General features: G+C 37.2%; 1 protein-coding gene across 7 annotated transcripts in view; it reads left to right on the forward strand.

Annotated features, from left to right (window-relative positions):
- Window positions 1-26,570, forward strand: part of KMT2E (lysine methyltransferase 2E (inactive)) — a 111,555-nt gene that overhangs the window by 35,571 nt on the left and 49,414 nt on the right. For 6 of the 7 annotated variants that reach the window (XM_027772118.1, XM_006149150.2, XM_027772117.1 and 3 more), the window contains 3 exons: window positions 17,848-17,962; window positions 20,115-20,344; window positions 23,332-23,412. In XM_027772118.1, coding sequence (XP_027627919.1) covers window positions 17,848-17,962; window positions 20,115-20,344; window positions 23,332-23,412 — 426 coding nt within the window. Of the gene's footprint in view, window positions 1-17,847; window positions 17,963-20,114; window positions 20,345-20,822; window positions 20,912-23,331; window positions 23,413-26,570 lie in introns of those variants that run through there. The other variant, XM_027772119.1, reaches the window with a different exon arrangement.

A 26,570-nucleotide genomic window follows, 5' to 3' on the forward strand; every position in this document is an offset into this window, starting at 1 on the left:
TCATGACATATTTTTTTATGTAAAAATGCATCATGACTTTTCTCATGACCCAATAAAAGCAGGGCTTGAGAAACTAGGAATCACAAGTTTAAGATACTGATCTTTCTTAACATAAAGCACCTGATAGATACAAATTCAAATAGGACACAAATTACAGACCTTTATAATACTCAAAGAGTAATAAAGATTCTTTATTTCTTAGTCAGTTTAACAGTCTTTCTTTAAAGAAATTAGCCTAGTATACAATGTGAGATATACCTCATATGTGCCACTGATTTTTTTTCTTTTCAGAGAGAGATTTTTTGCTCATGCACTCACCAGAGAAACGGATCAAGACAGAGACAGAAAGTGAGAAATCACCACCCAAGGAGGATGGCTATGCCACAGTCCTTCTCCTCCATTCTCTTCCTGGGGTTTTGGGCATGCACGCACACATGCTCATTGTTATTTTCAAGCCATCAGGTCAGGACTTGAAGTGCGGTTGGCTATGGGAGTATAGCAATGTAACCACTATGTCATTTGCTGGTGCTTAAACCTCTTATTAATCTATAATTGTTTCAAAATAAAAAAGTCTCCTTTTTTAAAGCAAAATCAAATTTTATTATATTTATGTGACTATGTAATTTTATTAATTATATATTAGTTACTTTATAAAACAGATTGTAGGGACAAACGGGTGGCATAGTGGTTAAAGTGCCCGATCCCACATGGCCAGCTCTTCGGTTTGAGTCCTGGACCTGTGAAAAACATGCTGGCTCATGTGTATGTGTGCCCAAAATCCCAAAATGAGAGTGGAGGAGAATGGATTGTGATATGGCCATCACCCTAGAGGGCTGATTTCTTTCACTTTCCTTGTCTCTTTGTCTCTGTCTGGTGAGAGCACATGCCCTATAGTTTAAAAAAAAGGGGGGGGGACTGTATAGCTAAAATACAGTATAGGAGCCAGCAGGTTCTGATTAAGATGCTGGACTCCCACATGGCTGACTGTAGTTCAAGTTCCAGACCTAGCAGTTTGCTTTCTCATTCTCTCTGTCTGTCTGTCTCTCTCTGGTCAAACTGAAGAACAATAATAATAAAATAAATAATTCTTTAAAAATTAAAAGAAAATAAAATATAGTATAGTTAGCCCTCTGTATTCATGGATTCTACATCCACAGATTTAACCAACTGTGGATATAACTAGGCCACATCAATTATTATAAAATGGGAGAAGGTGTGGCTCTATAAAAAAGAATGCTGAAAAATTTATCTTTTCATTTATATCTGATGTACTTGTAAGTAATAATGCTTAGCTTACTTAAAAGGAGATTTAAAGTGTAAGGAAGGACATACATAGGTTATGTGCAAATACTACATAATTTTGCATGAGGGATTTTAGCGTCTCAGATTTCAGTATCTACAAAGGGTCCTAGGACCAGTCCCCTGTGGATATTGAAGAACACACCACCTGCTGGCCCCTCTACTGACTTCTAAGACTATAAAAGAAAACATAAATATATCACTTAGAGTTCATCTATACCCGTAGCGTTTTTTAGATAGAAAATCGAAGGTCTAGTTCAAGATCTACAAAGAAAGCAAGCATTTGCTGATCTCTAGATCATTGTTTCCATTCCTCAGTAACATTTGTTCTTGGATTATTGTATCTCTAAAATAAAACTCTTTATCCCACCAAAAATCCATTGTTACATATTTAATTTCCTCTTACTAAGTTTTAAAAAATTTTGGTTTTGTTTTGCCATTCTTTCAGAATAAACTCTTGTATTGCATTTTTTCCTATTTTTTATAACTATGTCTAGAGTTGGCTTTTCTTAAACATTAAAATTAAGATGTATCAAGGCCTACAGGTGGCTTAGTGGTTAAAGTGCTGGACTCCCACATGGCTGACTATAGTTTGAGTCCCAGACCCAGCCGCTTGAAGCTCACACTGGGTGTAGGTGGTAGTTATGTGCCCAAAATTGTAAAAGAGAATAGAGGAGAAGGTATTGTGGAGTGGCCATCCCGGAGGGGCGGGGAGGGAGAAGTGATTTTTCACTTTCTCTTCCTGTCTCTATGGTAAGTGCACATACCCTATAGCAAAATACTTGAAATAAATAAATAAAACCAACTAAAATGTATCATCTCGAAGTACTTTAGAAATACCTCAAATAAATAAATAAAACCACTAAAATGTATCATCTCGAAGTACTTTCTTTTCTTTTTTTTTTTTTAAGTACTTTACTTTTTTAACTGATTAGTGGGACTAGCAGATGGTGTAATGGTTATATTGCTGGACTCTCATGTAATCAATCGCGGTTTGACTGGTTGAACCCAGACCTGGCGGCTTTAAACTCATGTTGGGCACGTGTGTGTTTGTGCCCCAAATACTGACAGGAGAATGGAGAAGGGATTGTGGAATGGCCATTCCTTCAGGGTGATTTCTCACGAAGGCCCTTCAGGCAGCAACCCCACAGAAAACGGAAAACAGCACACCTGATCTGGCCATGCGATGTGCGCCCACGAACTGACTGGAGCAAAACTGATTTGGGCGTAGCGAGATTTGATTTCATGCTAAACAAATTCCAGAGGGATTTTCATATGGAGAGGCCGCTCCTCCCCTCACGCGCTCTGCTCCGCTGCATTTCAAAGTGGTCAGGTCCAATCTCCCAGTTCTCTGCAGGCCCCAAGATGGGCTTCTCAGACCTTCCCAAGAGGAGACTGGAGGAGAAGGGGTTGCAGTGCGGCCACACCGCAGGGGAGGAATTTCTTGCTTTCTGTCTCTCTGTCTCTCTCTGTCTCCCTGGTGAGCATATGTGCCCTATAGCAAAAATCTTTTAAAAAATAAAACAAAAAACCAACCTTTTAGGGGCCAGCAAGTGGCATGTTGGTTAATGTGCTGGACTCCCACGTGGCCAACAGCAGTTTGAATCCTGGACCTGGTGGCTTGCTTTCTCACTCTCCCTTTCCTACTTCTGTCTCTCTCTGATCAAATTAAAATATTAATACTAAATAAAATGATTCTTTAAAAACTTTGTTTTAAATAATAACTACCACAGGGGCTAGGAGGTGGCATGGTAGTTAAGGTAGCTGGATTCCAACATGACTGACTGCAGCTTCAGTCCTGAGCAAAGTGGCCTGAAAATTACACCAGTTGTTTGTGCGCCTAAAATCCTGAGAGGAGAATGGAGGATTGTAGCATGAACATCTCCCTTGGGGGTGATTTCTCACTTTCTCCACTTTCCCTTTCTCTGTCGGTCTCTTCTCTGGTGAGCGCACATACCCTATGGCAAAAACCTAAAACACACACACACACACACACACACACACAAAAAGTATATTACATTAACAAAAACCATACCTAGTCCTTGATAAATGGAAATTGAGTAGAGGCCAACCGCTTATAGTGGAGACTCTCTAAGATAACCTAATCAACTTCCTGTAAGCCACTCTTCAATCTAACTAGTAAGCCTTGTTCTGTATATTTGTTCCTACACTTGGAAAATAACAATCAAGACATATAGGTTAACATAAAAACAAACCACTTTTCTTACTAATTAATGCCTGGCATAATCCAACAAAAAATGGGAAAGTAATATATTTAAAGGGAAAATTGAGGTAGGTATAAATACAGTTTTTTAGAAAAAGGATTAGTAAAGTGACCATAACTAGAATAATCAGGAACCACCTTTCTTATCAGAAAGTTGTATCTGTAAATTGTTTTGATTAAGTGGCCCATAAATGTAGATTAATACTAGAAGTAGACTTCTTGTTAGCAGCATAATTTTGTAAGGCAAGACTAACAATTTGAGAGGAAGTACATTTTGGGTCATCATAACCATCAAGCATGTGAAAAGTTTTGTTAAAGATACTATGTTTATAAAGGTGAGTTATCAAATTTTATCCAATTTTTAAAAATAATTATTCTTCTAATTTTATTTACTGTTATTAATTTTTAATTCACTAAAGGGTGTGTGCTCACCAGAGAATGGTGGGAGGTGGGTCAAGTAAGAAAATAAGCTGCCGTGTCCAGGACTTGGACTGTGATCAGCCATGTGGGAGTCCCGTGCTTTAACCACTATGCCACCTGCTGGCCTGAAATTTTGTCTTATTTTTAAGGAATTTTTGTTGTTGTTAGGGTCAGGAAAACTGATTATTTTTACTTATTTATTTATAAGGTTTTTTGCCATAGGGCATGTGGTCTCCCCAGAGAGAGGCAGGGAAAGCAGGGAGTGGGGAGTGAGATATCACACCTGAAAGTATGGCCACACTGAAATCCCTTCTTTTCCATTCTCCTCCTGGGATTTTGGGTATGCTCCCACAAGTGCCTGGTTTAATTTTCAAGCTGCCAGGTCCAGGCATTGAACTGTATTTAGTCATATGGGAATCCAGCACCTTAACCACTGCACCACCTGCTGGCCTCCAGGAAAATTTTTTTTGAAAGAATTATTTAATTTTATTTATTATTATTTCTATTTTTCCAAAGACTATTTTTATTTACCTTTATTTATTATTATTATTATTATTATTATTATTATTATTTGACCAGAGAGAGATACAGACAGAGAGAGAGGGAAAGTGAGAAAGCAAGTCACCAGGTCTGGGACTTGCACTGTGGTTGGCCACATGGGAGTCCAGTGCCCCTAACCAACATGCTACCTACCTGTCTCATACTATTATTATTATCTCTTAAATTTGCTGTAGGATACATGATTTCACCAGAGAGAGAGAGACAGAAGAAAGGAGAGAGAGAGACAGAGGAAGAAAGTAAGAAAGCAAACTACCAGATCTGGAACTTGAACTGCAGTTTGCCACTTAACCACCATACCACCTGCTGGTCCCAGAAAAGATTTTTAAAAGTTTATTTATGAGTTTCATGAGAGATAGAGACACAGAGACAGAGACAGAAGCCAACAGGAGAAGCAAGTCTTTGTACTGTCATCATATCCCCAGCCACAGCTACCCAGGATCATGGTAGCACACTGCTGGTATGATCAAGGAGACCTCAGAATGCAGACCCAGAGCCTTCCCACATAGCCTGAACATCAAATAGAATTACATTACTGGTGTCCCACCACAGCTGACTGGGGAAATTATAAGCAGTTAGGAAGTCAGAACTCTATACCAGAACTGTCGAATAGAAATACATTGTGAGTCATGTGTAATTTAACACTTTCTAGTAGTCAAATTTATTAACTGAATATATTAAAATAATTCTTTCTTTTTTTTTTTTTCCCCAGAGGTTTTTGCCATGGGGCATGTACGCTCACCAAAAAGAGAGACAGAAAGCGAGAAATCATCCCCCCCAGGGGGGATGGCCATGCCACTATCCCTTCTCCTCTATTCTCCTCTCAGGATCTTGGGCATGCATGCACATGTGCCCTGTGTGAGTTTAAGCCACTGGGTCTGGGACGCGAACCGCGGTCGACTACGTGGGAGTCCAGCGACATAGCCATTACGCTAACTGCTGGTTCCCAATAAAATAATTATTTCAATATATAATTAGTATAACATATTAATGAGCTATTTTATGTTCTTATTTTTACATTAAGTCTTTGAAATCCAGTATATGCTTTATATGTCCAGCACCTATCAGTTTGATCTAACCACATTTCAAACTTATTAGCACAGATGTCTTGTGGCTACTGTATTGGATAGCAGTTCTAGACTAGATAGCAATGTGGTGGGAGGATCTCAAAGAATAAAACAGGATGGTTAAGAAACTTGAGAAAGGGGGCGGGCAGGTGGTGTCATGGTTAAAGGTGCTGGACTCCCACATGACCAACCAGGGTTCAAGTCCTGGACCTGGCAGTTTGCTTTCTAACTTTCTCTCTCTCTCATTCTGTCCCTCTCTGGTCAAATTAAAATAAATTTAAATAAAGAAAGGAAGAAAGAAAGTTAAATAAAAATAATTCTAAGGAAAAAAAAAGGAAACTTGAAAAAGTAAAATCATGATAATTTACCCCTTTCTGAATAAGAATGATAAGGATGTAACTATGTAGTAAGTATTATCATTCTCCATTTATAGGTTGAGGAAACTGAAGTAACAGCAAATAAGTGGCAGAAGCAGAACCTAATGACATGTTGTGATTTTTAGGCCTTACCTTTAGTAGTAGTATTACTAAAGAATTAATAACAGGGACCAACAGTGGCATGGTGGTTAAGGCGCTAGACTCCCACATGGTTGACCATGGTTTGAGTCCTAGACCTGGTGACTTGCTTCCTCACTTTCCCTCTCCCTCTCTCTCTCTCTGATCAAATTATCAAAAAAGAATAATAAACGAATAAAGGAATATTTATATAACATAACTATTAATACTTTATTTTGGTATATGGTTCATGTACATAGTTACTTCAGTTCTAGCACCAACAATAAATGACCTCATAAAACATTTATTCCTAGGTCTTTATTAATGGATTGTAAAAATTACATATTTTTATAGATAATAGCTAGAATTTCCTTCTTTTCTTTTTGCCTCATCTATCTCTGACATTCCAATCATCTGAATTCCTAAATTCATTTTATAGGCAAAAATAAAAAAAAGGGGGGGAACCATCCTGGAGCAAGTTACTTACTTTTCCTTCTCAGATACCAGGAACAGGATTGCTAACATTATATTCCTTTTCATTGTTACTACTGCCAAATATTCCTCAGTATCATTAAAAATTAATATAATGAGGTTTTATATAATTTTTCTCCTCCAGTTTTTGCTATAGGGCACATGTACTTGCTGGAGAGAGACAGAGAGAGAGAAAGGGAAAATGTGGAATCATCTTCTCAGAGGAATGGCCATGCTACAATCCCTTTTCCTCCATTCTCCTCTTGGGATTTTGGGCACGCATGCACGTGTACCAGGCATGTTTTTCTTTTCTTTTCTTTTCTTTTCTTTTCTTTTCTTTTCTTTTCTTTTCTTTTCTTTTCTTTTCTTTTCTTTTCTTTTCTTTTCTTTTCTTTTCTTTTCTTTTCTTTTCTTTTCTTTTCTTTTCTTTTCTTTTCTTTTCTTTTCTTTTCTTTTCTTTTCTTTTCTTTCCTTTCCTTTCCTTTCCTTTCCTTTCCTTTCCTTTCCTTTCCTTTTCTTTCTTTCCTTCTTTTTTATTAAATTATTTATCTGTTTGTTGTGATTTTTAAGCCACCTGCTCTGGGATTTGAACTTCATAGTGGGTCATGTGGGATCCAGCTGCCTTAACCACCATGCCACAGGCTGTCTTGTGTGTATTTTTTTTCCAAAGGTGATCATTAACTCATGACTTCTTTGTGGTTGTTGTTGTTTCTTCCTTTAATTTATGTGAGAGACACACATATACAGAGACCCTAGGCAGGGGCTCACTATACCATGATCCACTCATTGCCCTCTAGTCCCCAGTCCTTCAGCCAGCCAGGATCACAGGCATGTGTAGGCATGATGGGTGTGTTGAAGTTGACCTGGGATCTGAACCCATGGCCTCTTATTTAAACTCCAGTATTGTAGTGATGCTTACTGCCTCTGCCATGGCAGTTGGGCCAGTTTTATTTTTGAGTAAAGTAGATAAATGAGTAAATGTGACATATGCAGGTTAGAACTGAATTATTTTGGAGAACTCTTATCATTATGCCTGGGACACACTGAAGACACATACCTAGGTTCTTTAGTTTTTGTTCTGCCACTAACCTGCTAGTATGCCCTCAAACAAAACAATTATTCTAGAGTTTGGTACCTTCATTTGTAAAAGGAAGTTTAGATTAAAATATTGCTACAACTTTTTTTGACTAGTTTTTCTGAGGATCAATGCATTTTTCACCACCTATATTTCAGTATAATATTTGATACTGTTATTTCACTGTCACTGGAGCCACCTGCTGATAGACTTTATTAATTTTACTGTCATTGGAGTCACCTGCTGACAGAATATATTAATTGAATATTTTTTGTTTGGACGTTTTTACTTTGAATTTGTATAACTGAAGATACTAAAATGTTTTGTGTATAATGAAATGTTTTCAGTAGCATTTTACTTGTTTTTTTCTTGGTGCTTAACTTTTGCTTATGATTTCTTTACATTTAATCCCCTATTTGCAAAAATAATATTTACTCTTAAAGTAAAGGTTGGTTTGCTTATCCTAATTTGGAAGTGTTTTTATTTAGATGTGGTTTTGTTTTAATACTCAGAAGCCTGTTTTTGTAGTGCCTTAGCATTGTTTAGGGCTGTCCTTAGCATTTGTTTCATACTTAATCATAAACAATTTCTTTCTCATTTTATTTTTCATTTGTGGTACTGCCTGTGGAAATTGATGTTTCTGTACAATTGTCAGTAACAGCGTTAAGTAAGTGTCCTAAGTTGAACAAGGTGTTTTGTATAGATTATCTTTTATTTTTTATTAGTCCTAGCAAAAAGTCAGGTAGGTATTATTCCTACTTTACAAAAGAAGTGCAATTCAAAGATTAATAAATTTACCTTTGGCTACATAATTAATATAAAGTAGAAGGGACCAGGAGATAGCATAATGTTATATCACTAGACTCTCATGTAGTTCACCACGGTTCAAATCCTGGACCTGGCATGTCCGAAATCCCAAGAGGAGAAGGGATTGAGGCATGGCCATCTCCCCGAGGGATGATTTCTCACTTTCTCTCTTTCTCTCCTGCGAGCGTATACGCCTTATAGCAAAAGAAAAAAAAAAAGTAGAGTTCGGTTTGAACCAAGGCAGGATTTCTTGGTTCCATATCCATTTTGCCACATAGGTCAGAAGGACTGGTCTTATTAATAGAGGTGTTAAAATGAAATAAAATGCCATGTGTGATAAACTGAGGACAGTTGTCACACACCAAACCTCTCCACATTTGTGTTTCTTGTATTCTATTGTAGCATGTATAGTTCTAATGTGTTATAATAGAAATGAAAGAAATAGACATACTTTGATCACATATCAGAAGGAACATATTGAAAACTTACGGAGGTCTTTTATACTTATTAGTACAGTTAGTACAACATATCCATGTGTTGTTACTGATACCCAGTATGTGTATGGGAAGTTTTAACATTGAAAAGGAAAAATCAGAAGTTTCATCTAAAACGCTGGTAAGAATGTTTCATGAAAACTCACCCATAGGGCTAGCCAGTGGCATAATGTTTAAGGTGACTGAATTCCACATGGCAGACTGTACAGTTCAAGTCCCAGACCCAGTGGCTTAAGAAACATGCCACACATGTGCATATGCATGCCCAGAACAAAGGAGGGGAAAATGGAGGAGAAGGGATTGTGGCAAAACCATGCCCCTTGGGTGTTGGGAGGTGCTTTTTCACTTACCTCTACCCCCCATCTCTGATGATCCCTCTAGTAAATTATAAAAAAGGAAAATATACATGGATTTTTGACATTTTTTTGCACCAAATAAACTAGTTCAATTGCATTTTTCATGAACTTTTGAAGTGCCCTTATGTTTAATTGTGCTAAGAATATATAATGTCACTTAGATAAATCATGATACCTTGTTAAAGAACAAGGCATTTTGGTATAAACAAATGAGATTTAAAATTTGTAAACTTGTTTCAGAAAAATGTGGCAGCATCAGGTGGATTATTGCAAACAAGATGATCATAGTTCTGAAGTTTTTTTGCTTTTGTTTTTTTGCTAGAGGGCATGTGCACTTGCCAGAATGAGATAGAGAGAGAGGAGAAAGCACCCCCTCAGGGAATGGTCACATTGCAATTTCTTCTCCACCTTTCCCTTCTTTCCAGAGTTTTGGGTATGTACCTCATACACCTGGTATGTTTCTCAAACTGCCAGGTCTGGGACTCAGATCTTGTGGTTGGTCATGTGGGATCCATCTGGCTTACCTACAGACCATGAAGCTGCTCTCCAATTATTTTTTTATGTTAATTTAGAACCATCAGACACTTGAAAATAGTCCATTTTCTTTCTTTCTTTCTTTCTTTCTTTCTTTCTTTCTTTCTTTCTTTCTTTCTTTCTTTCTTTCTTTCTTTCTTTCTTTCTTTCTTTCTTTCTTTCTTTCTTTCTTTCTTTCTTTCTTTGTTTAAGTTTTTACCATAGGGCATGTGTGCTTGCCAAAGAGACAGACAGACAGTGAGAGAGAACCTCAATTGGCTATGTGGGAGTCTAGCTCCGTAACCACTACACCACCTGCTGGCCCCTGTTCTCTATATTGTTAAAGGTATTAAGTCATCAGGATTACCAATAATTTTGGTTTCATGTGACTTTAGTCTTAAGTAATATCATTTTGTAACATAGGCCATTTACTTCATTCCACGGACATAAATAACACTCCAGTAAATTTTACAGGGATGGTGGAGATAGCACAGTTTGGTGGGAGAAATGCTAGACCAGCATAAGTAATCTGGGCTTTAGTTTTTCTCTTAGTGATTGTAATATCATGTGGTTTAGAATTAAGAATTCATTTTACATAGGGCCAGCAGGTGACCTGGGGAAGACACTGAACTCCCATATAGCCAACCGCCATTTGAATCCCGGACCTGGTGGCTTGCTTTCTCACTTTCCCTCTTTCTCTGTCCCTCTCTGTTAAATTAAAATATTAATAATAAATAAATAAATAAATAAATAAATGTTTAAAAAACAATTTATTTTACAGATATGGAAACTGAGACCCAGAGTAGTGACATGGTATGTCCCAAGGATACACGGTTACTTTAGTAGTAGTCTTAGGCTTCAGACTAGGGTTTTGTGACACTTAGATCAATCATATCCTTGTCATTAAAACTGGAGATCTTTAAACTTATCTGCTAGGAGAGTGCCTCAACATCACTTTGGAGCTGCAGAGGCCCTATTTCCTGGACAATTTCTGTACATTTCCTGTCCCACTGGTCCTGTCCCACACCTAACAGGACTCAACAGCTGATCCTCCATCAGTAGCTTCATCATGGTGTTTTTTGGGGAGTCCATGGACTGCCTTCCACAAATCTACTACTACTAGTTCTAGGTCAATGCTACTTTCAGTTTCTAATACTTCTAAGGGAACGGAAACCACACCCTGATACTCCCTTGGGGCCTGATACAAAACCAGCCCTTACCGTACTGTTCTACCTGCTTTACTTACCAAGGCTCAAAGCTTAACAATAGCATTTCAACTTTCTAGGCTCCTGTATCACTTCAAGGAGTCAGAGGAAGGGCCAGGCTGGCTCAGTCTTGACCCTCTGTCAGTTTTGTTTTATTTTCCTTTTTGATTCCTTTTCATGAAGGGCAATAGAGAGGGACCCCTGCTAGAGTCCCACCGCACTGTGATCCTCCTCTCATCTTTCCAGCCAACCAAAATCATGGATCCTCTCACAAGTCCAGGTGGACTCAGGTTCTGAAATACATATCTTCCCACATTGTCCCAGCATTACACAGTGGCAGCCCACCATCTGTGTCATTGTGGCTGGGCCTATCAGTTTTATCTGTGCCTCTCATTCCTGTAATTCCTTGGCACAGGAAAATGCTTGAATCTTTGCATCATTTTCCCTTTTATTAATTCTTATACTTGTTGCATAGAATTTACTTTTTTTTTTTTTTGGAGAGTTTTTCGCTACAGGGCACGTGCGCTTGCCAGACAGCCAGAGAGAGACATAGAGAGAGAAAGTGAGAAATCACCCCCCGGGGGGATGGTCACGCCGCAATCCCTTCTCCTCCATTCTCCTCTCGGGATCTTGGGCACGCATGCACACGTGCCCGGCGTGAGTTTTAAGCCACCGGGTCCAGGATGCGAACCGTGGTCGACTATGTGGGAATCCAGCGACACAGCCATTACGCTAACTGCTGGTTCCCATAGAATTCACTTATTACCTTGACCTTGTCATTTCACGTTAAAGTCAATGCAGTTCTCAGGCCTTCTATTGCCTGATCCTATAGAAGCATTTGATACTATTGATTCTGTTTACCTTTGGCTTTAGTGAAAATAATTTTTTATGTGGCAAATATGTCTAATATTACCATGTTAGCCATTTTTAGTGTACAGTTCAGTGCCATTCCCTACATTCACAGTTTGTACAACCTTCTAAACCTTTTCATCAACTTGAAACAGAATTTTTTTTTAAAAAACATCAGAAGGATTTATTTATTTATTTTTAGGTTTTTTTTTTTTTTTTTTTTTTTTTTTTTTTTTTTTCGCTTTTGGTGTTTTTTCTTCTTTTTTTTTTTTTTTTTTGCCATAGGGTGCATGTACTTCCTGGAGAGTGACAGAGAAAAGGAAAAGGAAAATGAGAAATCTCCCACCTGGGGGGATGGCCATGCCATGACCCCTTCTCTCTTCTCCTCCTGGGATTTTGGGCATGTGCACACATGACGAGCATGAGTTTCAAGATGCCAGATTTGAGACTTGAAGAACAGTTGGCCATTTGGGAATCCAGCACTTTAACCACCAGGTCACCTGCTAGCCCCCTGAAACAGAAATTCTGCATTCATTAAATGACAGCTCCTTTCCCCCTATTCTTAGCATCTTACAACTAGTATTTTAGTTTTTAGATATGTACTTATCCTAGGTACCTCATATAAAATGGAATGATAAAGGATTATTTTTATGTGTCTGGCTTATTTCACTTAGCATAGTATCTTCAAGGTTTATCCGTGTTGTTGCATGTGTCAGAATTCCATTCTTTGTTATGTTTGAATAAAACTCCATTGTAAAGAAGTACTGTATTTTGCTTATCCATTCATTTGTTGATGGATACCTGGATTGTTTCTACCTTGACTGTTGTAACAAATGCTGTTACGAACATTGAGATGCAGTGATCTGTTTGACTATATTTTCATTTCTTTTGGATATATAACTATGATTTGAATTACTGAGTTATAAGGTAATTCTGTGTTTAACATTTTGAAGAATACCAAACTCTTTTTTCCATCTGATTTTCTTTTTATGCTTAGATCTCCTTTCAAAATGTTTCTTAGGTATTTATGTTTTCTACAGGTCTGCATGTATTTTGCTTTGGAAACTGTTCTCAGTTGATTTCTGTAGCTTTCATTGTTTGAACGTGCTTATGACTTCCAAATCGTCCTTAAATACTATTTTATGAACTCCACTCATAAATCCCTTTGCATTATTAGAGCTCTTAGTAGAATAGTTAAAACTCAGTAAAATCAGTAGTATACTAATTACCTTTTCTTGACCTCTTCAAAATGTTCACATCAAAATCCCTCTTTATTCTTATATTCTTTCTTTCTTTCTTTCTTTCTTTGGTCTTGGAATTGAGAAGATTTCCATTCAATGCTTTTTTTTTTTTTTGCCTCTGACAAAAAATAAATAAAATGATAAAATGTCATTTTATTTTTTTGGCCGTAAAGAGTACATATGAAGATCCCTTTTAAATACTCTACCATAATGTGCTGTAGATCAAAGATAGGTACTTGAATCTGATCTAAGTTTTGTTTGGCTAATAAATAGCCCAAAAAAATTGCCATTATAAATAGTGAAATAAAAGGCTTCTTTCAGAATTCAGACGTCTATTAAGAAGAAAAGGAGACTCAAAGTTTGGCGTATCATGTAATAACTAAAAATTTAAGTGGATGAAAGGATAATTAGGAAGTAACCTGCAAAAAATATCATGTTTGATTAAGGCCTTAAAAATACATCGTGGGGGGACCAGCAGTTAGTGTAATGGCTATGTCGCTGGACTCCCATGTAGTCGACCGCAATTCGAGTCGTGGACTCGGTGGCTTAAACTCACGCTGGGGGCATGTGCGTGCATGCCCAAGATCCTGAGAGGAGAATGGAGGAGAAGGGATTGCGAGCGCATGTGCCCTATAGCAAAAACCTCTCTTTAAAAAAAAATGCATTGTAGGAGGACCAGCAAATGGCATAATGGTTACGTCACTGGACTCCTACGTAGTTGACTCCTGGTTTGCATTCTGGTTCTGGCGGCTTAAAGCTCACACTGGGCATGTGTGTGTGCACATGCCCCAAATCCCAAGAATAAACTGGAGGAAAAGGGATTTTAGTATGGAAATTCTCCCTGGGGAGTGATTTCTCACTTTCTCTTTCTCTGTCTCCCCACCGAGCACACAAACCCTATAGCAAAAATCTCTCTCTAAAATAAAAAAAGAAATATATTGTAGGGACCAACAGATGGTGTAATTGTTACTTTGCTGAAGTTCCACATAGTTGACTGCAGTATGAGTCCAGATACAGCAAGCTAAAATGCACACCGGACACGTGTGCATGTGTGCCCAATATCCTGAGAGGAGAATGAAGGAGAAGGGATTGTGGTGCTGCTAGAACCTGGGGGATGCTTTCTTGCTTTCTGTCTCTCTGCCTCTCTGTCTCTCTGGCAAGTGTACATACCCTATAGCAAAAATCTCTCTTAAAAAAAGACATTGTAAGAGGCCAGCAGGTGGCATGGTAGTTAAGGCACTGCACTCCCACATAGCTGACCACAGTTGAGTCTCAGGCTTGCTTTTTCGCTTTCCCTTTCTCTGTCTTTCTGTCTCTCTCTGGTTAAATTAAAAAATAATAACAAATATAAATAAATAATTTTAAAAATACATGGTAAGAAGACAGAATAATTTTTTTTAATGGTAAGGAGGCAGGCTTCTGGAGAATTAATGGGAACTTCTTATTGGTAGTATAATTGATAGATTCAAAGATGAATAAGAGTTGAGTGTTCGTTCAGTAATAATATTTAAAAATCTTTCTTTTTTTTTTTAAAGAGAGATTTTTGCTATAGGGCACATGCACTCATTGGAGAGAGAGAGACAGAAAGCGAGAAATCACCCCCCCCCCCCCCCGGGCGGGCGGTGGTCACCACATCTTTTCCTCTATTCTGTCTTGGGATCTTAGGCATAAGTCACGTGCACCCAGCATAAGTTTTAATTCGCCGGGTTCAGGACTCAAACTATGGTTGACTGTGGGAGTCCAGTGACATAACCATTAAGTCATCTGCTGGGTTTCAAAAGTCTCATTTTTCAAATTACTGCTGAAAGCAACTAAGTATCAAATGAGTCTAACAGTGGTGAATGCACCCTGTGTTCTATACCTAAAAAAACTTAACATAGGCAGATCACCAAGGCAGGCTGTACTTAAGGATTGAAGGAATAGCAAGGATAAAATTTTGGAATTATTAGTTATAATAACAAGTTATAAGTAGGGGTGGAAGAAAAAGTCTTGGAGAAGTATTACTTTTTATGTGTTCTGATCAGGTTCCAGGCTTCTTCTGAAGCTAGAATTATTTACAGATTACTCCAGAAGCCCTCAGCTTTAGCTTACTATACTGTTACTCTGATCATGTCTTTCCCTGCCGGGGGCTCTGTATAGTTTTTCAGGATAAAAGATCATATTCCTTAGGTTGATACCCAAGAGAGAAAGCACTCCCCAATGGGGCATGGTCACACCTCAGTCTCCTTTCCTCAGTTTCTCCATCTCATCAGGATTTGGGGCCCTGGATGTTTTTAGCCACCAGGACTAGGGACTCAAACTGTAATCAGCCATGTGGGATCTGACTCCCAGTGCATAGAGCCAGCACCACCATCGCCCCCGCCAAGGTCTTTTGAACTGGTCCTTGGCTGACTTATCTGCTGTCATCTCTGCCCCCTCCTTTTTACCTTTAATTAATTTCTCTGATTTTTAGCTGTTTTTCTTTTTCTTTCTTTTTTTTTTTTTTAGGTTTTTGCCACAGGGTTTGTGTGCTTGCTGGAGAGATAGAGAGAGACAGTGAGAGGGAAAGTGAGAAATTACCCCCTATGGAGGAATGGGGGGCCACACTGCAGTCTCTACTCTTCCATTTCCTTCCTGGGATTTTGGATACACACATGCACCCAGTGTAATTTTCATGCCACTGGGTCCAGGACTTGAACCACAGTCTACCATGTGGGAGTTCAATGCCTTAACCACCATGCCACCTACTGGCCCCTTAGCAATTCTTTTTAATTCTGTGCTTTCTAACCTTCAGTTTAAGCCACCAGGTGTGTGTGGCCAGCCCACATGCCCTATGGCAAAAGCAAAAACAACAACAGAGTTGTAAACCATTAATAGTGTAAGTACCACTAAGTTCTAAGGCAACATTTTGAATAAAAGGTAGGATTAGAATTATGAAAAGACCCATTCTAGTGGGGGCTATGATATTGTAAAATATGGATAGATCATATTGTGTATGCCTAAGGGAAAGATTAACCTCCAATTTAGGTTTACTACCACATTGGCCAACAGGAATTAACCAAAGTAAGGTGCAGGAAAGATTGAAAGGAATAAAGAAATTGAGAAAGGGATATATATATATATATGAATGTTAGGCCAGGGAGCTTACACGTCGAAAATGATGGGTGAGTTGCTACTTCCAGTTCTATCTGTAGTTTGGTAAGTCACTGTCACTTAACCTACCAGGCCAGAATGTTGATCTTACTCCACTTAGGTTTTTTCAGGTACAAATCTTGATTGCTTGTGAGGTTTCCTGTTACCTAATATTACTAACATTTCTAAGGCTCTGTTTTAGCTCAGCACCAACATAATTTTGAACTTTGGAATGAATACTTCACATTTAAGTCAAGGTCCATATAGCCCTTGGTCCTCCTTAAATTATTTCTACGACTTCTCCCCACCCGTGTTTAGTGTTCCCAGTACTGGTGGGCATAATAAATAATGTTTGGTTGTTCAGTATTTTCTTTTTATCATAGGGGAAACTATATGAGGGGTCTTCAAAAAGTTTATTTTAGAATGTGTACTATAGAGTTCTCTTTCCCACTATACAAGATGGCAAGTGAAAAAGCTATAAGCCAGGTCCTAAGGAGAAGAAACCTGATGCCAAGAAGTCTGATGCCAGTGGTGAGGTTAAAAAGGGTGACCCCAAGGCTAGAAAGCTAAGAAGGGGAAGCTCCCATTGCAGCCAAAACATGGTCCTAGTCCATGGCATCGGCAGATACTCCCGATCTGCCATATATTCCAGGAAGGGCATGTACAAGAGGAAACACTTGGCCACTAAATTCAGGATTGAAAAGAAAAAGGAGGAGAAGGTTCTTGTGACTGTCACAAAACTAGTTGAGAGGACAAGAATGGTGGTACCCAGGTGGTTAAACTTCACAAAATGCCTAGGTATTATCCTACTGAAATGTGTCTTGAAAGCTGTTAAGCCACCCCGTTCAGTGAGCATGTGAGAAAACTGCGAGCTAGCATTGCTCTCAGGACCATTCTGATCACCCTCCCTGGACGCCACAGAGGCAAGAGAGTAGTTTTCCTAAAGCAGCTGAGCAGTGGCTTGCTACTTGTGACTGGACTTCTAGTTCTCAACTGAGTTCCACTGAGTAGAACACACCAGAAATTTGTCATTGCCACCTCCATGAAAATTGATATTAACAAAGTAAAAATCCCAAAACACCTCACTGATGCTTACCTCAAGAAAAAGAAGCTGCGGAAGTCCAGACACCGGAAAAGTGAGATCTTCAACATAGAGATGGAGAAATACCAGATTACTGAGCAGTGCAAGGTTGACCAAAAGCTGTGGACTCGCAAATTTTACCGGAAATCAAAGCCATTCCTCAGCTCCAGGGCTACCTGTGATCTTTGTTTGCCCTTACAAATGGTGTTTATCCTCACAAATTGGTATTCTAAATTTCTTGCCAAGAACCTAATTAAATAACTGATTATATATATATTTTTAAGAAGGTGTATTATGAAAAAATATGCTTGGATTTAAAAAAATATTTTGTACCCAAACAAAGTTTCGTTTTTATTTTCCATGAACTTTTTGAAGTACCCTCATAGCTGAACTTAAGAGTGGAAATTTATTTTACATAATTAAGCAAGAGTTTTGTTATGGCATGGAATTAGATGGGATATCCACAGAGCCTACTTGGAGTGTATTTGTACAGCCAGTATTTTAGTGTACTTACCATTTTACATTGATTAAGAGATAATAATGAATGGAATTCTGTTTGATGTACTTTTTTTTCCCTCCCAGACCAGAATCTGTAGAAGCTAGCCCTGTGGTAGTTGAGAAATCCAACAGTTATCCCCACCAGTTATATACCAGCAGCTCGCATCATTCACACAGTTACATTGGTTTGCCCTATGCGGTAAGTGTCAAACGTTTCTCTGAAAGGGTACTTTTAAAATTTAGTGGTTGAAAGTAGATGTACATGGTATTATGCTTAAAACTGCATATTTCAAAATCACAGTTTCATACTGTCTAAATAATTGGATATATAATTTACAGTTTAATTTTGTAATTAATATAAACATATTATTTAAGGGATTAAAATTCTATACATTCCCAGTTTTGTGAATATTTTACCCTTTATGCTACTAAGTTTGATGTTATATTTATTTACTCTCTCTATGAAAAGACTATAGGTAAAGTTTTATTATCCTATCAACTATCAAATCTGAATTACAGTTGGCTCTATCTGTAGCTGCACATCTATAAATTGAAACAGCCATATACTTAAAATATTGAAAAAAATTGTGACTATATAGATTTTTTTCTTTTTTATTATTTCCTAAACAATACAGTGTAACAACTATTTATATAGTGTTCATATTGTGTTAGGTATTATAAATAATCTAAAGATTATTTCAGGTATAAAAGAGGAGGAATGTAAGTTATATCCATATTCTACATATGCTATTTTATTTATTTATTTACTTATTTATTTCAACACACTAAAGGGTATGTGTGCTCACTGGTCAGAGAGAAAGAAAATAAGAAAGTGCACCCCATGAGGAATAGCCATGTCGCAATCCTCTCTCCTGGATCTCTCCTCTCGGGATTTTGGGCACATATATACATGTGCCTGGTGTGTGTGTGTGTGTGTGTGTGTGTGTGTGTGTGTGTGTGTTTGTTTCAAGCTGCTTAATTCAGGACTCAAACTACACAGTAAGCCATATGGGATTTTGCTGCCTTAACCATCATACCACAGGCTGGCTCCGGCTTTTTTTTTTTTTTTTTTTTTTTTGAGAGATTTTCACTGTAGGGCGCGTGCGCTCGCCAGACAGACAGAGAGAGACATAGAGACAGAAAGCGAGAAATCACCCCCCAGGGGGGATGGTCACGCCGCAATCCCTTCTCCTCCATTCTCCTCTCGGGATCTTGGGCACGCACGCACACGCGCCCGGCGTGAGTTTTAAGCCACCGGGTCCGGAACACGAACCACGGTCGACTACGTGGGAGTCCAGCGACATAGCCATTACGCTAACTGCTGGTTCCCTGGCTCGTGCTATTTATAAGGGACTTAAGCATTTGAACATTTTGGTATCCACTGAGGAGTTCAGGGGGTGATCCTGAAAACAATCTTGTGTGGATCCTGACAGGCAATACTATGTAGTAATTTATATTATAAATTATATAGTTACCGTTACTGAGCACTTCTTTTGTGCCAGGCTTTCTGCTAAGTATTTTTACATATATTGCCTCATTTAATCCTCAAAAACAACCTCATGAAATATAGTTCTCATCTCTATTTCATAACTGAGAAAATGAAATTTTATCTTAAATTTAGTATTGCATAGCTGGTAAGAAGCAGAGTTTAGATTCAAACATAGTTGCAGAACTGTATACATTGTAATAATGAAAGTATAATTATGAGATTTTTTTCATCTTGTACCCCCAGGATAAAAATGATAAAATAAAAATATCCCCTAATATGTACTTTATGGTGATTAATACCTATTTTGTGATTTTTTTTTTAGTCTCCATACTCATGATTTTGTTCTTATTTTATTATTTTTTTTAGAATTATTTAACTTTATTTTTAATTTGATCAGAGAAGGACAGTGTGAGAGCAAGACAGAGAGAGAGAGAGAGAAAGCAGACCATTAGGTCAAACAGTGGTTGGCCATGTGGGAGTACAACATCCTTAACTGCCACGATACCTGCCGGCCCCTTGTTTTTATTTTAAACCTCTATTCTCATACCTTGCATGTTCTTTCATCCTGAAGGTGTAACTGTGTGACCATAGCTATGTAACCAGCTGTGAGGATATCTTCTGATTTGTGGGGGAGGGAATGAAGTTTGGGTTATGAAAATGACACCCTCGTCTACCTCCTGGATAGATGTATTCACTTATTACTGTAGTTTAATATCTATATTCACCATATAATTAAAGATAGTAAGGAATAAATGGGCCAACTTTATATCCCTTGAGTATTTTTGGAAAGGGTTGAATTTTACTTACATTACTTAGTTCATATTGGTGATGATATTGTGCTGTATTTGTGTTCAATTTCCAGGACCATAATTATGGTGCTCGTCCTCCTCCAACACCTCCGGCTTCCCCTCCTCCATCAGTTCTCATTAGCAAAAATGAAGTAGGCATATTTACCACTCCTAATTTTGATGAAACTTCCAGTGCTACTACAATCAGCACATCCGAAGATGGAAGTTACGGTACTGATGTAACCAGGTGCATATGTGGTTTTACACATGATGATGGATACATGATCTGTTGTGACAAATGCAGGTAAAATATTTCACACCTTTAATTTATTTTTCTTGAATGCTGCTAACCTTTGTGAATGTTAAAAAAGATAACTAAAAGCATGATTGAGGGAATTAACACACTTGAAAAAATGGAACTTCTGCCACTATTCATGCAGCCTATTTTGTTCCTAGGGAAAAAAAAATAACGCTTTGGGAAAAAATAAAAAGCTATCTTGGAGTTTATTAGAAATCCCCATTTATAAATTGAGTAATAGGTAGTCAGTTTGAGCTTTATTCATGTAGGATCACCTCTCTCTTTTCACTTAGTTCTATAGTAACACTGTACATGAAGTGGTAGACAAGTTAGAAATGAAAAGGACATTGAGTCCTTTGTATTTCCTTAGGAATTATTTGTGCTGTATAGTGAACTGTGATTTTCCAGTTTGGGGGAATTAAACATTTTGATTGATGTTTGTTTGACCTGACTCTCTCACCTCCTTTTGACTTGAACCTTGCAGCACTCTGGAGTCTCCTTGAACCAGAACCACAGTCTCCCCTCCCCCAACCCTGGTTCAACCACCAAGAAAGGCCTCTTCCCCTAGAGAAGGTGTGATTGGGACAGAAAGTGGGATTTTGTTTCTTTTCTTTTGTTTGTTTTTTTGGTTTTTTTTTGTTTTGGTGGGAGGGATTTGGGGATGATGGAGAGGGAACAGTAGGAAATCAGCCTGAAAGTTATTGAGTCCATCCCCCTGTGTAGGGTGGGGAGTAGAGAGTATTTAAGTGCAGTGCTTTGTACAGGGCAAAAATATTTGGTAGGTTTAAAGAATTTCTTGGGTCTAGTCCTTATGGCTTAGCTTCATTGTCTGATTTGAAGTAATATAGCACATACCCATATTTGAATGTGAGTATAAAAATACATCCTAAAACCAAAAGTAAATGACTTTATATTACTTATAATATTGTTCCCATCTATTAGATTAGACGATTAGGAGTTGGATATTGATACAAAGATGCATTTAGGTTATATTTCAAAAGTTCATTTACTTTTGCTAAAAAGTGGGAAATTAAAGTGTTAAGTGGAATGTGATATTTGGTATTATTTTTATGGAAATTTGTAATGCTGATACTCTTGGGGCCCACAGGTGGCATGGTGGTTAAGGGCGCTGGACTCCCACATGGCCAACCGCGGTTCGAGTCCCGGACCTGGCGGCGTGCTTTCTCACTTTCCATCTCTCTCTGTCCCTCTCTGGTCAAATTAAAAAATAAATAAATAAATAAAGTTATATAAAATAATTCTTAAAAATAGATAGTGATATTTTAATAATGCAAACATTGTGATACCTTGTCATATTTAAAAATAAATTCTCATTACCTATGACATATCTTTACTATAAGTTATTTCCTCAGTACATTTATTCAGAAGGTAAATTTGAAGACAAATTTAGCTTCAGTGACACCTCACTTTCCTCATATTAGAAAATGTCAGTTCATATGATAGCCAGTCATATAAAAGAACTGCCTTTTAGCTTATCTTTTCTAATGTGAAAAAGTATATATCATTCAGCAATATTTTTAATTCATAACCTAAGCAATGTTTTTCTTTTGATTCATTTACAATAATCTCTGTGTAATATACATTTATATTAGAGAATAGTGAAATTGTCCCTAGGATTTTTAATATCCATCTACTAATTCTTAAAAGGACTAATTTATAGTTTTTTAATTATTCAAGGTATTTATTTCTATGACCACTCTCTGTTTTAAATCTGTTTTTCATTCTTTTGTTTTTCTCTCATTCAACCTCTAATAAACTGTCAGGCTTAATCTTTTTTCTTCTACTCATATTAATACACTATCTTGTCATTTTTTTTGTGTTCCTACTGTTTATACTCTTCTCTTTAAATGTGACACTTACAGTTCTGATTATTAGCTTTGTTTCTTTTACTGTATGCATGATATCATTATTTACCTCGTAAACTTAACTTGTTTTTTCTTACCATTATTATTTGTTATTTAGGCCCTCCTTTTCTTTTTCACTTCTTTGTTTTATATTCTGTTGCTTCATATTATATGAGTTGTCCAACATTCTCAGTTGAGAAGTAAAGAACACAGTAGCATTAGTTTAGTAGTTACAAATTAGCTAAGTAGCTAATTATTAGGTAAACAACAGCTAAGACAGTATTTTGGAAACAGGCATGTATATCAACTTTGGATGAATTAAAGTCTTGGCAATAAAATACAATAATAATAGGAAAATTTAGAAGTTTGCCTCAAGTTGGTCCATGTTTCTCTTAAAAGTAATTAGGTTTAATCTCTGTCCTCATGGAATGTGTTTTATATTCTTTGACCTCTTTTTATCTGCTATTATTCTAGTTCTGGCCTTCATTAGCACAAGTCTAGAATGGTGGAATAAGCTTCTTAGTTGGTCTTTCTACTTCCAGTTTAACTTCTTTGAAGTAATATTGTATACCACCAAAGTACCACTAATCATTACCTGTTGACAGGGGAAGTCTATCTCCTCCCAACTTTCCAAGATCTATTTAATCTGACTACATTTCACTAACCCAACTTATCCCCTTCTTTTTCTCAGAATGAATATTCTTCTTCATATTTACTGACTATTTTCTAGCCACCTTTTCCCTATATTTGTTAATTAATTAATATTGTTTCAATGATGGCTTTTCTTCCTATTTCCAAATGAGATTCTATTCCAAGTCCATTCTCCAGGGTGTGTTTCCCATTAACTCCAAGTAGTGTGTGGGAACATTTCTACTTTGTGATTTCTAAAACTTTGTACCCTATACCTTTTACATTTGGAAATCATATTTGCTTTAGAAATTTACATATCCTGTTTTTGTTTTGCTTTGCATCTTTAAATTTTACTTCCTGAGGACACATTCCTATCAATTTTTCAAGCATGTTTTAGAGCTCAAAGTAGGCACTTATGAAGTGATAGTTAAATGAATATCAAATCTTAATTTAAGGATGATTTTAATAATATTTTATATGTTCTGATTTTTTTTAAAGTGTTTGGCAACATATTGACTGTATGGGGATTGACAGGCAGCATATTCCTGATACATATCTATGTGAACGTTGTCAGCCTAGGTAAGTTGCACATACCAGTAAAATTGCCAGTAATTTTACAGAGCTAGTCTGTAGTTAACATCAATTGATTTATGAATTCTAGATTAAATAATAAATCACTATGTAGTTCATCAATTCAAAGATGTACTTTTTCATTTTTATCTTTACTGTTATTGTTGTATTCTGACACCTCTAAAATCAGGACTCTTTCCATTGATGGTGTGCCACAGTTAACTTTGTAGAGTTTTTACTTTATTAATGATGCATACAATAATAGTGCATCTTCTGAATTTTGGTGCTTTTTTTTTTCCCCATTGGAATGCACTATGTTAAAAGAGTAAGAGAATATTCACTTTATTATATAATTTGGTAGAGCTATTATTTCTCCTATTTGAAGTATTGTTTTCCACATCTTTTTTTTTTTTTTTTTAAGTTTTGCCATAGTGCTTGTCAGAGGGGGGAAAGTGAGAGATTACCCCTCAATGGGGGATGGCCACGCCACATTCCCTTCTCCTCCATTCTCTTCTTGGGACTTTGGGCATGCACACACACACATCTGGCATGATTTTCAAGCAGCAGGATCAGGACTGAAATTATGCCGTTGACCACGTGGGATCCGGCTGCTTTAACCTTCCTGCCACTTGCTGGCCCTTTTTTGTTTGTTTTAATCTTTCTATATGGACATTTCAAACTGATTTTTAAAAAAAGTATTATGAACCCACATATTTCTACCACTCTGATTGATTGTTGTCAGCCATCTTTTTCATCTATACTGACATATGTTTCTTCTCCCCTTCACATATTATTTTAAAGCAAATCACAAATGGCATATTATTTCCTCTATATGTATTCATTGTTTTAAACGTGTGTATATTCATCTGTGTATATGTATTATATATCTGTAAAATAATTCTTTATTTAAAACAAAACCCACAGGGGACCAGCGGATGGCGTAATGATTACGTCGCTGAACTCCCACGTAGTCGACCGCGGTTCGAGTCCTGGACCCGGTGGCTTAAAACGCACGCCGGGTGTGTGTGCGTGCGTGCCCAAAATCCCAAGAGGAGAATGGAGGAGAAGGGATTGCGGCATGGCTATCCCCCCAGGGGATGATTTCTTGCTTTCTGTCTGTCTGTCTCCACCTTTCCTGCAAGCACACGTGCCCTATGGCAAAAATCTCTCTCTCAAAAATTAAATAAATAAATAAATAAATCTAAACTAAAACAAAGCCCACAGAACCATTATTATGCATGCAATAAAATCTCCATGTTATCATTCAGCCATAATAATGCTTGGTTGATATACATCTCTTAAGTCTTAAGTAATCTAAACCCCTTTCTTCCCTCTAACACCCTTGGCTATCTTTACAGTGTGTTTAAGGAACTCACTTGTCCAAAACTTCAAATGAATTTTGTTGGCTGCATTCCTATGATTTCACAACTTTCTCTGGCCTCAGTATGTTTTTTTTTTAATTTGACCTCAGTATTTTTTATAAAAAGATGTGTCTAGAGGCTTGGTCAGGTTCACATTTAGATTCAAAAATTTTTTTTCATAAGGCTAATTCATAGAGTGTGTGTTCTATCAGGCGGCACTTTATATCTGGTTATCTCTGTGACGGGAAACACTGGTAGTTATTCTTTAGATCCATTAATTTATTAGGGGCTACAAGTTAGTGATATGTTGATTCTGTTTATCAGTTATTAACTGGAATATTTTTTATAGAAACAAACTTCTTCATGCTAATTATTTGGTTCTCTAGGTATGTTTCAGTGAGGAAAGGCAGAGTAATGCTCAGATTCTCACCTTTTATTATTTTCAGAATAATGAAAAACATTTAAGTATCAGTATGAACTTAAAGAATTAAACCTAGTGTTTGTCTTTCTATTGTCGTAACTATCCTTATTTATGTTTAAATTTTGCTTTATTTTGGTCAGTGGGAACACGTTTCATGTTGGCTTTCAGGTCCTTTTAGCATTACTGGGGTGATTCTTCAAGCTCCATTGCTATCTGATATTAGGCTTATCGTATATTTTTGTGGCCCAAGTTCAGAATTGGCTCTCAAGACCAGAATCTAGGAGCTAGTAATGCTCCTTCTTGTTAGGCTGGTTACTGTTTTTAGTCTTTTTAATATTTTTAAAAATAATTATTTAATTATATTTATTATTATTATTATTTAATTTGCTGTAGGGCACATGCACTCACCATAGAGAGACAGAGAGAAAGAAAGAGAGGGAAAGTGAAGAAGCACACTTTTAGGTCTAGGACTTGAACCTCAGTTGGCCATGTGAGAGTCCAGCACCTTAACCACCATGCCACCTGTCGGCCCTTCTATTTTTTTAAAAAAAGATTTTTATGTAACTTTATTTATTTATTTATTTTCAGTTTTGACCAGAGAGGGACAGAATAGAGGTAGGGGAAATGAGAAAGCAAGCCGCAAGGTCCGGGACTCAAACTGCATTTGGCCATGTGGGAGTCCAACACCCTTAACCACCATGTCACCTGCTGCCCCCACTCCCCATTCTTTTTAATATACAAAGGTGGGAAGTATATTTCTTTTTTTTCCCAAAAAATGTATTTAATTTTTTAATTTCCTGTAGGTCACGCACACTCGTCAGAGAGTGAGAGAGAGAGAAAGTAACAAAGCAAGCCACCAGGTCCAAGCCTCAAACTGCAGTGGGCTATGTGGGAGTCCAGTGCCTCAATCACTAAGCCACCTGTTGGCCCTGTCTGTTTATGTTTGTTTTTGAGATAAATACATGAGTTTATACTAATAATTGGAATTCAGATTTAAAAACACAAGTTTTTTATATTACATCCGTATCTCCTTTTATCCAAGTTCTCCAAAACACATAGAATAATATAATTTAAATATTATATAATTACTCAATTGCTTAATTCCACAGTAGAATACAACAGTCAGCATATCACTATGAACACTAGCACCACAACATGATTACAGTAAAGCAGGTTAGGGCTTCTTTTTCCATAGAGTATAGTCCACACAGGATATAATGCCAATTTATTGTGTTGAAAGTCCCTTGAAAGAATTTTACAGTGTGACTGAAACACCAACTGAATGTACATTTATGTCATTTAGGTTATTAGTTTTAATTTGCTTTTCATTTAAAAAAAATTAAACCCTTTGGGGCCAGCCAGTGGCATGCTGATTAAGGTGCCTC

Source organism: Tupaia chinensis, unplaced genomic scaffold (genome assembly GCF_000334495.1).
Source record: "Tupaia chinensis unplaced genomic scaffold, TupChi_1.0 Scaffold000255_1, whole genome shotgun sequence".
Lineage (NCBI taxonomy): Eukaryota > Metazoa > Chordata > Mammalia > Scandentia > Tupaiidae > Tupaia > Tupaia belangeri.